The following is a 13,118-nucleotide window of genomic DNA, read 5'->3' on the forward strand; positions in this document are numbered from 1 at the left end:
GTGTCTTGACTTCTGTGTTGTTCATTGCATTCATTTATTTTCAATAGTTTAAAAAGTCACCAACAAAACACAGTATAAAATGGATGTGTACAAAAATACATGGTGTGCAACTGGGAATACAGCAACTTCGTTTAAAACAAGTCTAATTAGCTTATTACATTCTGTTGTGCAATGATAGCTGCACGACTAAAGCGCATCACAAAACCAGCCGGCGGGTTAATAATTCAGAAATGTGACGTTTCTTCTGTTGACTCCAAGAAACGGTGAAGTAGTTTTGGGATTGTTCACTTGTTGTACAGTTAATGGGTCCACAATGTTGCACTAAACTACTGCAGACAGATTAACAAAGTTCTGGAAGGAATAAAGGGCTTAGAATAAAGAATTCGACTTCACTTGTTTGTACCAGCGAGTGAAATCTCATGACCGGTGGAAAAACTCCGATATTAGCGGCTAAGAGGACACCATCTAAAAGTAGATGAGGAAAGCAGAGGGGGACGGGTCGACCCCTCCTCCTCCAGGCTAGTGTCTCACAGAGTTCTCCATGGATTCTCCATCAGCGTCTACATCCTCATAGTCTCGCAGATCGCTGGAAATGTGGATTTCAACTGTACTAGACTCTGAACCTAGCAAGACAAAATAGGGGTAGATTACTGGGTGTCAGAGTAAACCTATCGAGATATTGATCTCTCATTTATACACACCCCCCCCCCCCCCCCCCCCCCGGCAGATGTGTATTCACAAATGTATTTTGGGAATTATTTGCAAATACGGTCTTTAATTTTGAATTTCTTTTGTTAAGAGTGTATATTACAATTTGAACGTCATACAAATAAATGGAAAACCAAATAAATCCTTTAAAAAAAATCCACTTTATTGCTCAAAACACTGAATAGCCTTCGTGCACAAAGAACAATCTTATCAAATGGTTTACAAAATCATCCCAAAATACATGTAATATTATCTTAATATCACAGCGGACATATTGACATGTCCCAGTAGGGAAAGTGCAGGTCTAACTCATTTTGTTACCAATGTCTGGGCGGTGCCTGGTGATTTAAAGCCGCTTTGTGGACCCCAGCCGTCATCGGTTGATCTATTTGCACCTGTGCTTCTCCTGCTGGGGCACGTCCACGTGGCCGATGATCACTCAGTGTTACTAGAATGCGTTGGTGAATATCGATCGTTTTATCCAGGAAAGGCAAACATCTTGACTCCGTTGCCAGTTCATTAGATACACAGCTCAACCCAATGTGGTCCTGCAATAAATGCTACCCGAAGGGTTCTGCTGTTACCTCCGGCTTCCAAAATGACTAAAATGTTCAACCTTCACGAGGCTGCATTCGTTTTAGCTAAATGCCTCTCCAGCATCTCATTTGCATTTAATTTGCTCTATTTAAATGTGCAACTGCTTTGCCACTTGCTCTCTGCAAGTTATTCTTATCATATAACTTTGCACGCTTGCTGCACCTTTAACAGAATGTCAGAATTTGCTACCGTTGTGGAGTTTCACTGTAAAAAAAAAAAAAAACATGCCTTGCCTCTGTGGATAAACAATCAAATATGACCTGGTATCAACGCCGTTTTTCTTTTTCAAAAACGGCTACAGTACGAGTTTAAAAAATCGTCACAGATTTGCCCCTGATTAACTTTCTCAACCACCATGTTGAAAAATAAACCACCTCCACTAGAAAAAAAAGAAAGAAAAAACGCACTACAGCACATTTAAAGGGGAGGCGGTCCAGACGTCAGGTGACGCACCGCAGCTTCACCATCCCTGATAAACAGGCGAGTTGTTACTGCCACTGAAATCCCAATTACCTTCTGAGAGGACGCTGATGGCGTCGGAGTGCTGGTGTCCGTTGCTCGCGTTCTTCTTGGCCTCCTGGACGTGACTCTGGTAGAGCAGAGTCGTTCCCACCAGGGGGTTGTTGCCCGCCGCGTTAGGCGCCGAGGTGGAAACCGAGTCCCAGGCCGGCTCCCTCCTCTGCCGCGGCCGGAAGTCGACGTCCAAGCCCGTCCAGCCGTGAAAGGCCAAAGTGTTGAGGAAAGCCTGCATGGGGTTCAGGATGCCCTGAAGGAGGCCAAACGCAAGGATCATTTAAAGTGTCAGACTTAGTGGTTTCCATGCTTTGTGCAAATGTTTTTTTTTTTTTTTTACCCACCATGATAAACCAGGTGATGAGTGCTGCGTTCCTGATATTCCTGAAACCGTTGGCAGCGATGTCCGTCTGCATCTCCAGGTAGAAGAGGAGGCTCTCGTTGATGATGTTGGGAACCCAGCTAAAACATCCACATGCCTCATTAGCTTTGAGTCTCTGAATACTACTTTTTTAGATAATAACATTCTCAATTTTAAATTAATATCTATTAAGGAATGTTAACTTCAAACACAAAAAAGAGACGTGATTTGTATTTACAAGAATATACAACTGAGAACGTTCCAATAGTGCAACGTTTTGGGAACTCTGCTTATTAACAAGAGCAACATGTTTTGCAGGCAGTTTTGTATCGCACAATATTTTTTGCGAGGCGCAGTAACTTCCTGTGGACTTTTTCTGTCATTGTGAGGTTGCCAGGCAACGAGCCAACTAATACTCAAGGAATTTATCGTGAGTGGAGCGAGTCCGGCTCAGAACCACCGTGAAAAAACAGCAATTCCATTTTTTTATTTTTTACTCTAACGTTTTTCAAAACCAGACCTGACATGTTTATTGCGCTTTGATAGGTAGCTGGTGACAGATTTCATACCTTTTGAACACAGCCAGGTGTGCCGTCACCCTGTTTCCAGTCTATTTGCTGACCATTGCTACCTTGCTACTGCTGCTAACTGACACCACCAATCCTCAGCAAGCACGGACAAATAACCCCCAAAATATACCCTTCCTTTATGCTCAACCCTTTAAAAAAAACCCGGTAACATACCAAATACAGAAGACCAGCATTATCTTAAAGAAGCGGATCTTTATCTCGTTTGCCAGCCGTCTCTCATTTTCCGTGTAGATTCCCTGTCGTCCTTTTAGCAAAGATGTCACTGGATTGGAGGACGAGAGAGGTGGACACGTGAGCCGGTGTAAGACAGCATCCGCCACGGACGGACAGAGCCGAGGGCGAGGGGCTGACCTGCACACACGGTCCGATTGAAGAAGACCGGGTTGGCCACCAGGACGAGCAGCATCGGCGCGTACGTGGTGACGTAGTGCGGGATAGCGTGCTGCAGACCTTGCTCACAGCTGCACGAAAATACAACAAAATAACGAAATTAGCACCGAGCATCGCGGAGACGCTGTCGTCTTGACTGCAGAAAGGTGCTCGACTTAAATGGACAAACAAAAAGCGTCTCACTCGGAGATGGACGGGTAGTAGAGCATGGCCACTCCTTCCACACACAGCAGCACGGCCAGACCCCATGTGATCATGTGGTAGAGGATAATGGTGCTGATGGGGAAAGGACACGGGTCATGAGACGGAGATCACAACACATGCTGCAGCTTTATGTCTTGGGACCACTTAGTGCTACTTCACTAGATGCTTTCTCTACGGCACGAAAGAAACCAGTTTCAGGGAGTTTTCAAATGTGGAAGAAGCGTTACATCTATTGCTGGATATAGATAAGTGAGAGGAAAATGTTTTACACGTTCTGAAACAGATCGGCTTATAGCTTCTGCTCTATAGGAGGAGATGTTGAGGTGATAATGAATTGGACGTGGAAGGTGTCGGATCACCTGATTCCTGCAGATGTTTTCACAACCAGGAAGACGTCGACAGCGTAACAAAAGGTCCACCAAAAAGAAGCACTGAAAAACAACTGGATCCACATCTGTAAACAGACAAAAGAGACACAATGGTCATGTTCTAATAAGAATGAGTACGCAGGCCTTGCTGCGCTTTGAGTTTGAAAAGACGCCAGTCGGCTCTGCCCACGCCTCTTGAGGATCGTGTATGATTATCTGTATTAATCATACATGGTTATTATTAACTGCATTTAACCGAACTGTGAAGCTTTGTCAAAGAGCGTCATTACTTACTGCACTGCCAACGCAGAAGACCTCAGGCCAGGCGTCCGTCCCGTTGGCCACGGAGATGCCGGAGATAAAGTTCGGGAGGCCCAACCAGACCGAGGACCGGGTGATGATACCTGGAGGAGGAAACCCGACACGCGGTGTGTCACCGTTAACTGCAACACATACGACGAACCCTCCCTCACCACGGGACGAGAACAAAAATATCAAGAGAGGGCAAAGAAAATACAGTCTGGTTTTCATTAACATTTAAGAATCATTTCATCGCGTATTATTAAGTGTGTTCATTAATTAGGTTCAGTCATGGGAGACCTTTTAATAGCAGATGTATGTCATGGAAATATGAACTACCTCCAGGTGGGTTTTATAAGGGTGTTTCCATTTCCTTCGTGATACTCTTCACTGTGGGGTGGGGAAAAAAAACGGGAGGTCTCCCAGAAACTTAATGCGATGCAGACCAACACGCTGCTGTGTGTTTGTATTTGCTTTTTTACATTTGTGTCAGCGCTGTGCTTTCAGCTGTTGGTTTGCAGTGCATGGCACTGACTGCACACACAGGCATGACCTCATCGGCCTCCCCTCGCACCCTCGCACCCGAGCCAGAGGATGAATGAGCCGCTCCAGTGTCACGTTGCTTCGGCTATGTGTACATAATCTACAGCCCTTCATGTGTCATCGAATCATTCGATTTGAATGTGTGACCGAGGCTCGCTTTAAGAACAATGGTGCGTTCAGATCAACGGGGGGGAAGGGGCTTTGCAGTCATCCATGACTCACATGAGAGACTCATGATGCATTCTTTCTCTTTGGGGAAAAAAAGCAGCTTCACAACTAAACATTAAAGTTATGTTTCTGCACTGATTTGTTTCAAGTCCGTTTTTTAATTTTTTTGTTGTTGCTATTTTACCGTTTTTTACAGTTTTTAAAGAACAATTGCCGCACCATGTTGCAAAAACACATGTACCAAAATCACCTTTCTTTTAAAAAAACGTGCTTTTTTCCTTCAGCATAGCGAGCGCAGTGCACCAAGAGGGGTTAAAAACAACACATTCTCGTGCGTAATTACAGCCAGCAAAGCCTCTCCACGTTGCGAAACTTCCGTCTCTCTCAGCTGCGACAAAGAAAAGCGGGCCAGGAAGCAGTTTCTCTTTACCTGCGCATCCCAGGATGTCACACATGCTGATGATGAACAATATCCGCGAGGAGGACGCGGGCCTCGGCAGCGGGTACTGCCCCAGTCTCCTGTATCCTTTGCGTTTGGGCAGAATTTGTAAAACGGCGAAGACGAGGCTGAGACTCGCGCTCCCCAAACCCAAAGCCCCGAACAGCACCGGCTGGAAGGAGACCACGAACTCGGTGGCCGCGTCTCTGTTCGGGCAGCAGAAGGTCTCCAGCCGGGGGGACGCCATGCCGGGACACCGGGGGGGAGAAGGGAAGTGGGCTGAGAGGACGGTTGTCGGGAGGAAAGGAAGGAAGAAAGGGAGAGGAAATGGTTGAGTGTGTGCACGAGCCCGGCTGGGAGATCACGGGTTGGAGTCATCATGTGGTTCCATTTAATCCCCGCAGCTGTAGTGTAAATGTGCGCGCAAAGCGGGACACCCGACGGCGGGCTGTTGTGTGGTTTGGGTCTCAGGTCCTAGTTGTTAGTAGTTGATCCATTTCAATTATTTTCCTGCACTTGACCTGTTCTGCATCTCTGGTGAAGATTATTTGATACACTTATTTGATACACTTTGTTCTACTCCAAGTGCTGCTGAACACCGGGGATCAAAAGAAAAACGTGGATATTTAGTCATGACATTCATTAAATGAAGACTGGATACTATTTTTTGTTATAACACTCCATTAAACTATAAACCGCCCACTTCATTTGTTGCAAAAGGGTATATGATAATTCTGCTGCAAACAGAATCATCAGTTAGAAACAGGAAGCCCCTGAATAGAAACACCACAAATACAAAATGCAGATACAACGTGTTAAACACTTAAAGAATAAATCCATTTATCAAAACAAATCATAGAATGTTTTCTCTTTCAGATTCTGCATGAGTAGCCTATATAAGGCTAAGGCCACCCATCCATCCTGTTAGCATCACGTGGTTGTAATCTGAAGGAACATAAGCCTTCTTTCTCTAGTGTGTTATGTTTGTGTGATGAGACACAGACTTCCGTATAGTTAGCACAAAATATATAGTGTTATGCATTAACAAATGTGCACGAGCAGATGTGAAAATCACTTCAAATTATAGTCAGACCAAAGAGAGCACAAAGTAAACTGATTTGCAAATGTATAAAAAAAAAAAAAAATTTGATGATGAAAGCATAAATAATGTCCTGTTTCCTCTCACTGGGCATCACAAAATAATCGATCTGAACAACAAAGACAAAGCAGAAATGAGTCCCATCCTCAGATTCATGATAAAAAAGGATTCCATTTGGTGCTTTTCTTGCTCAGGTTATCTGAGACTTGCACCAGCATAGAGAAACTTTACTTAATGTAAGTTCCCATGCAGTGGACATCCAGCACGCCCGGGCAGAGGTCACAGCAGCTGCTGGAGCTGCTTGCTCGGACGGAGATCTGACAGAACAGAAGGGCATCTGGGCAGATTTATTTGGGAAACAAAGCATCTCCAGCTTTTGATTATTCGGTTCCGCAGAGAGCGCATACATAGAGTTCACACAATGGCATGCTGATCTATACGCACCTTCTCTGCAAAAGGCACAAAGTCAATCGTACGGCCGGCGTGCAGCCTGCTGCCGGGGATCATCAACCGCCAGCGGAACCTCGGTCAGCATCCACCGACGTCTGCACGCTGTTGCCGCCCTCTGCTGGGCCGCACGCAACGTGAGCTCCCGAAGCTCGTCAGATGTGTCCTGGGCTGCACGTTTGGGAATTGGTGTATATGGAAAGATTTAACTACAACCAAACACACAGGGCTGCTCTGTATTTATAGGAGATGGAGCGCTGCCTCCAGCCTGACTCAATTACCCCATGGGGTGCAGAGCACATACTCATAACACAGCTGTTGCAATTGGATTTATTTTATTTTCAGAAGTTGCGTGGGAACTTAATTGAAGTCTGTCAGGGAAGTTGGAGGTCAGATTAGTTTATCACCAGAGCTGCAGGGATCCTGTGTCGTACTCAAGGACACTGAAGCAGAGCCGGTCCTGTTGATGTGGGTGCTGAGCCCTTCGTCTTGACTGTGACGGATCTTTTGTCTGATTATCGCCCCCCCCCATCAACAACAAGTTGGAAAAATAAGTGGATTTCCTGTGTTTTAAAAGGTAAGCCATGAAATTCTCTTCAATTAGTTCACTTTCAACCACATGGAAGAAAAAAGAACTTTTTGGGATATTTGTTGTTCTCATTTCACTGTTATTTAAGCACAACTACATGACCACCATAAAATGAGAACGATATCAAAGAGGATTTAAATATCCACTCCAATATGTTTTAAGACAGATGAAGTTTAGCTTTAAACAACAATTTGATGGTAATAAATATTTTGTGTTTAGAATGTTTGAACAATTTGACACAATTAGTGATGAAATCATCCAAATTAAAGTCTGATTTTGAAGTGTGAAACCTCCTCCCTTCAGCAGATGGATGTAGAAATGTGTCAAGCTCTGCAGAGACATTGTGCACGGTGAGGATCAAACATCTAAGTGGACGAGTAACAAGTAAAACACATTTTGCCTGGTTAACACATGCGTGTTAAAATAGAAAACTAATGTAAGGCTACTTGAAAAAAGAAAATAATTTGTTTATGAAAATCTAGCCATGGGCATAAAATTGAGGAATCACCTATAAAAAAATACTTATCAAACACAATGCAAAGAAATATATAAGCGGATATGATAACACAACTCATTACATTCTTTATAAATACTTTTACTGTGGAGCCGAACTCTACACACGCAGATGGGTTCATTTCTCTTGTATTCATCCTCAACCAACTGTACACCGCCCGTCTCCTGCTGAGAGGGTGGGTGGGACTGTGCAGTGTCAAATTACCCTTAAATTAAAAGACCTGCTCAACGGGCCCCCACTGCCTCTGCACCTCCATTGGTGGAAGCCAAACCGCTTCGTGCAACCAGCACATTTCCTGCAGGCAAATACTTTTTCAAAGAGGAAATGACATCACAGCACCAAGGCTAGCCACAAAAAACAAAACAAAAAAAAAACACTGGAAAACAGATGAGGACAAAATGTCTCTCAGATGTCTCTTGACTTCGGGTGGCGGAACACAGTTCACCGTGTGACGCAACAACCCACGAGGCAAAAGCATCCGACCGTGGCTCAGCTTTCGGGTGGCACAGTGAAGTATGTCGGACGGACAGAAAGACGCTCCACGAGACACAACTTGTCAAAGTGGAGCTGCAGTTTTTTTCTCAAACCCTTTGATGAGCGGTGAGTAGCTACAGCTGGAGTGCATTTACGGCTTTGAACACAACGTTTCACCACGTCATTTTATTGCACTTTTATTGCATTTTTATGTATTTTTATGTATTTTTATGTGGCGTCTAAACTTAGATCTTGAATCAGACTGGTCCCCAATCCACGAAGCTGCCTTTAACGGACGAGTCCTCACTCTGCAGAGACTCATTGCTCAGGTAGTTTAATGAGCCTTTGCTGGTTACGTTATTCTGCACAAATTATTCAAACCAGCAATTCATACAATTAGAAAACGTTTCTCTACTTGAAAATCATCGTAATGATCACATTCACTACATGACGTCTTAAGACATTTTGCTGTGAAGCTTCAAGTGCATGTGTGTGTGTGTTGTTCCCAGGGTACGTGTGTTAATCTGAACACCCTGGACCAGGTGTCCCCCCTCCACGGAGCATGTTTACAGGGCCACGTGGCCTGCGCCACGCTGCTGATGGAAAATGCAGCAAATGTCAGTAAGGCATCTCTGCATGGCTGTGTTTTGTGCCAATGTAGACGTAACTATCTCAAGACCATCCCAAATGAAGACAATGTGTTTTGCGTCTTCCTTTGAAAGTCCTGCTCAAGGGTTATTGAGAGAAAATCCTATAAATTATTGCTGGGTTTAACCTGTTTGGGTGCATGTCAGTAAGAGATTAACCCAACACCGACCGAAAGAGCATGCAGCCACGAGCACAGAGCACGCACAATAACACATAAAGACACACATCTAGAGATACAAAGTCTGACGGTGAAACCCCCCCACAGTAGACGTTTGATCCACCACGAGTAGCATAATCATAATCCCTTTGCTATATTAAAGATGTATAACATTTCAGGACTTCTCCTTGCTCCTTTAATCTTTTCTGTGGGGAATTTGTGGTGAAATGTCTCAAAAGTAACACTTACCCACGGCAGGTCAACGGTTCAACAGTTGATGGACAAACCCCCCTGTCGGAGGCTTGTGCCCGTGGTCATGTGACCTGCGCGTCGCTGCTCCTTCATCACGGGGCAACTCCTCTGGGGAGCACACCAACCAGCTCTCCAATCCACAGGGCTGCAGCCAAAGGTTAGAGGTCACATTCGTGAGGAAATACACGGCTAATCTTTGCTGAACCAGCTCTGTCAGTCACCACCAAATGCACGCAGCGGCAAAACAGCAGAAACGGTCTCAGGAATGTATACGGTGTGAAAACAGTCTTTGCAGTTCGGAGCTGCAAAGTGAAAAGATTGCATACTCTTGGTTGGGAAGCGCCGGCAGGTTTGAGTGCTGATCCTTTGAAGTACATCACCAGTCCCTATGATGACTGCGTGTAGGTCACCCGGAGTGCATCCAGCCTCTGGTCGAGCACGGCGCGGACGTAGATCAGCACATCGCCCAATGCGGCTCCCCCCTCAGCGTTGCCTGCTCCAACGAGCATCTGAGTGCTGTGAGGAAACTGCTTCAACTCGGTAAGAAGGCCTTGATGTGGAACTCTGTACCTCTCCGATGAAGTCCTTTACGTTGGAGAAGCATTTGGCTTTTTGGCAAACAGACAAAATGGATATTTCTTCATGCACAGTCCGCATAACATATAAAACATGATATATTTACTTATTTGGTCTTCTATGCTTATTGTGTTATTTCTCCATTGTGAGTCGTTCCTCACAGCTTTTTTGGCAAAGGTAGGGCTTATCACTTAATAAAACCTGATATTGGGAAATCTATTTAAGTATATTGATTTGAATACTCATAAGCAGAGCGTTAATTAAGTGCAAGTAGGAAAGGTCTCTGAATCTTTGATGTTGATGAACGGTGCTCCGTCACACTTCCTCCCCCCTTGCTGTGATGTAATATGATGACATCACGCGCCACTTGTCTCCGCCCTCCCTCAGGGGCCAGCGTGAACGGCGCCGTGTCCGGGGACTCGCCGCTGCACATCGCCGCCGGCCTGTCCAACCCCGAGCTGGTGTCGGTCCTGCTCGACCACGGGGCCGACCGCGGCCTCAGGAACTCGGAGGGCAAACAGCCGGCGGACCTCGCACCCCCCAACAGCCGGGCACAGAGGCTGCTGAGACAAGCGGGAGGTATTCAATCCAAACCCACCAAGTAGCCTCACTGGGGCCTTTGAGGTTTTTAAAAATGTATTTATATATTTTTTTACAGCATCTAATAATCCGAATCCATAATCCCGCCCAGGAGCGTCTCCTCTGATGCAGCTGTGTCGGCTGCACATCAGGAGAACTGTGGGCAAGCAGAGACTGGGAGGGATTCAAGACCTTCCCCTTCCTACAGAAGTGAAGCAGTATCTTCTCTACCAATCCGACCCGGCGGGGGAACCAGCGCACTGAGTAACTCCGGATGTCACGGTCACATTGTGAGCTGTAACGTCTGGGTCAGCAGGGGGTGCACTTGCATTAGTTTGCAGGGAGGAGACATCGTGGCTCGTAGTTTGTAATCCACCTCCTGCTCTGTTTCACATTTCCAAACCAACAAACTGATTCCTCGGATCAACCGGCACTTTTACGTGGAAGACGGAGACCGTTTTTATCGTCTGAAAATGTTGTTAGAGATGCATACATCAATGGAGACATTTGATTACTATGAAATAATATATAATTCTACTGGAATTATCACACCTAAATAATGAAAAGATTTAAAGTAAAGATAAGTATCATGATTTTATCTGTTAAATAGAGCTGGATGGCTGCAAAGAGAACGGATAGTGACTTTAACACATGAAAGCTGAGTAGAGATCATGCAACGGAGCCGGTTTTCTGTCCTTTCCTCACATTTTTCCTTTCATTTTAAATCGGTTCTCTTTGAGTTCAAAATGTGTTGCTTTTAAATTGTAAATCAAGAAAGGAAGCATCAGTAAAATTATATTAAATTCGTATTATCTAGTTGTACTTACAGTCTGGTGTGTGTGTGTGTGGTGTGTATTTAGGTCACTACTTCTTTTCCCTTGCCCACATCTAGATACTGTATATAGGCTGACTTCATAATCTTAATTTGTTCATCCACTGCCTGCAGCAGGAACATGAAGTGCAAAGTAGATCCACCTGCACATCTTACAATAGTTTAGTCTACAACAGGCAGCATGAATACTGTCAGCAGAGCATCGTTGGCGATCCCCAAAAAACTCTTCAAGGGCTGTGTGACCTCTGACCTGTGTGTTTGTCTGTGAATCCAGCAGATCAGTGGGGCTGACCGAGCAGGAACCAGCCTCAGTATGGGTGGGGGTGGGGTGGCGAGTAGAGAACAGTGAAGATCAAGAATACTTCGGTCCAATCAGGCACGCTCCTATTGAATTACGGGCCATACCCTTTTTATGAGATACCGCACAATTACGTGAGCGGAGTGATGTGTGCCGCCAGTGTGTGAGCACAAACATCGATTCGAATGGTTCATTAACGAAGATGATGAAGAAGGGGGGCAGCGCGAGCTCCCTGGGAACACCAACATCCTCTCCATGGCGACAACCGCTGCAGCTACACCCTCCTTGTTTAATGCAGCGCTCATTGACTTTCCATCAAGACCTCATGTCCCAATTTGCCACTTGAACTTAATTATCCCCCCTCTTCCTCCCCCAACCCCCCAGTCTCCCTCCAAACACCGCATGACTGCCCGGAGGCCAGGCGCACACCCAACTGGGTTTCGATTGAGCTGGCGTTTAATGTTGAATCGATACCGCGGAGGAGCTTCTGACTTGTGAAGCCGCTGGGAAAGGCGTACAGTATCCACTGGAAGTAATTACTGAGGGGGGGTGGGGGGGGCAATCAGGTGGGACGATGCAGTCTGGTAATCAGTGTCACACAAGCGCTCGAATCGTTTCCCACTTGAGTCACTGCGGCATCGCCCACAGTGCGGTTTTGTTGGGCTCAGTGCGCTTTGCATTTGATGGACTTCCTGGGTTCAGTCAGGTACTCAGGTGCACTTAGAATCGGCCCACCTGTGTGCGATGCCAAAGCTTTTACTTTAGCTCTCCGGAGGCGGACGAGCCATTAACCCCACGGTACCTTTTTTTGGTTTGTGTACCCAAATAGCGCAAATAAATACATTTCTTAGTCGAGAGTGTAAGTGAAAACGCAAGATACAAGTTTGAACATCCGGCACTCTTTAAACCGATCGCTCCAACGGACCACCACTAACCACTAAAAAAAACAACAACCCCAGAACGAAATAGCTTTATTCTCCAGGGAATAAACATGGTGAGGCTCCATAACAGCCCAGTGTTTATAATCAACGGCGGATTGGTTGTTCACCCCCCCTCCTTATTTTGTGAGTCTCCCTAATCATCCCTCGCATGCGAGCGGTCACCACACACTGCGAACACGCTGCAAACGTTGATGCCAGACAACCCCAGTGCGCACACATCTAATAACCCAATTGTGATCATCCCCGGTGCGGCGGCGGGCGTCCCGATCGCTCAGAGCGGGATCTTGTTACAGATACCGGCGCTTCCCACTAAGCTACAAGTGGGTTGGGCCACGTCCTCGTACTCGCACAGTAATTGCTTTGGTATTTTTAGTTTGCCTGTGTCAGAGTAATTAAAACAAATAGAGGAGATGCCGGAAGACAGATCTCAAGTGGCTCCTCGGTCGGAGCGTGGAGAGGTTTCGCGAAGGTCGTACGCGGCCGTGTTTTCAATTAAGACACCTCTGTGCTAATGAGGGTTTATCAGAGGCT

General features: G+C 45.8%; 2 protein-coding genes across 3 annotated transcripts; one reads left to right on the forward strand and one right to left on the reverse strand.

Annotated features, from left to right (window-relative positions):
• Window positions 1-5: 5 nt before the first annotated feature.
• On the reverse strand, window positions 6-6,074 carry gpr143 (G protein-coupled receptor 143). Its single transcript, XM_040201492.2, has 9 exons — window positions 5,173-6,074; window positions 4,026-4,135; window positions 3,723-3,817; window positions 3,343-3,435; window positions 3,121-3,230; window positions 2,923-3,031; window positions 2,163-2,280; window positions 1,819-2,071; window positions 6-623 (listed from the first exon to the last, which is right to left on the reverse strand). The coding sequence occupies exons 1-9, from the start codon at window positions 5,426-5,428 to the stop codon at window positions 520-522; spliced, it is 1,248 nt and encodes a 415-aa protein (XP_040057426.1). The 5' UTR covers window positions 5,429-6,074; the 3' UTR covers window positions 6-519.
• A 2,010-nt stretch (window positions 6,075-8,084) lies between these two features.
• On the forward strand, window positions 8,085-11,344 carry LOC120833888 (ankyrin repeat and SOCS box protein 9). Of its 2 annotated transcripts, none has more exons than XM_040201494.2 (7): window positions 8,085-8,430; window positions 8,554-8,633; window positions 8,814-8,921; window positions 9,368-9,518; window positions 9,767-9,901; window positions 10,325-10,516; window positions 10,596-11,344. In XM_040201494.2, exons 1-7 carry the CDS (start codon window positions 8,346-8,348, stop codon window positions 10,616-10,618), a joined length of 774 nt encoding a protein of 257 aa, XP_040057428.2. In that variant the 5' UTR covers window positions 8,085-8,345; the 3' UTR covers window positions 10,619-11,344. The 2 variants fall into 2 exon arrangements, with proteins under 2 accessions (XP_040057428.2, XP_040057427.2); XM_040201493.2 differs by having other exon boundaries at window positions 10,629-11,344.
• Window positions 11,345-13,118: the final 1,774 nt, after the last annotated feature.

This window comes from Gasterosteus aculeatus, chromosome 16 (assembly GCF_964276395.1).
Source record: "Gasterosteus aculeatus chromosome 16, fGasAcu3.hap1.1, whole genome shotgun sequence".
Lineage (NCBI taxonomy): Eukaryota > Metazoa > Chordata > Actinopteri > Perciformes > Gasterosteidae > Gasterosteus > Gasterosteus aculeatus.

Bases quoted from the DNA above. Each gene is read 5' to 3' on its own strand.
- LOC120833888 (XM_040201493.2), top strand. From the start codon at position 8,346: ATGTCGGACGGACAGAAAGACGCTCCACGAGACACAACTTGTCAAAGT. The intron at 8,634-8,813 runs GTAGTTTAATGA...TGTTGTTCCCAG, and splicing joins TGCAGAGACTCATTGCTCAG to GGTACGTGTGTTAATCTGAA. The intron at 8,922-9,367 runs GTCAGTAAGGCA...TACCCACGGCAG, and splicing joins TGATGGAAAATGCAGCAAAT to GTCAACGGTTCAACAGTTGA.
- gpr143 (XM_040201492.2), bottom strand. From the start codon at position 5,428: ATGGCGTCCCCCCGGCTGGAGACCTTCTGCTGCCCGAACAGAGACGCG. The intron at 2,281-2,922 runs GTATGTTACCGG...TGGATGTTTTAG, and splicing joins ATGCTGGTCTTCTGTATTTG to CTGGGTTCCCAACATCATCA. The intron at 2,072-2,162 runs GTGGGTAAAAAA...GGCCTCCTTCAG, and splicing joins TCATCACCTGGTTTATCATG to GGCATCCTGAACCCCATGCA.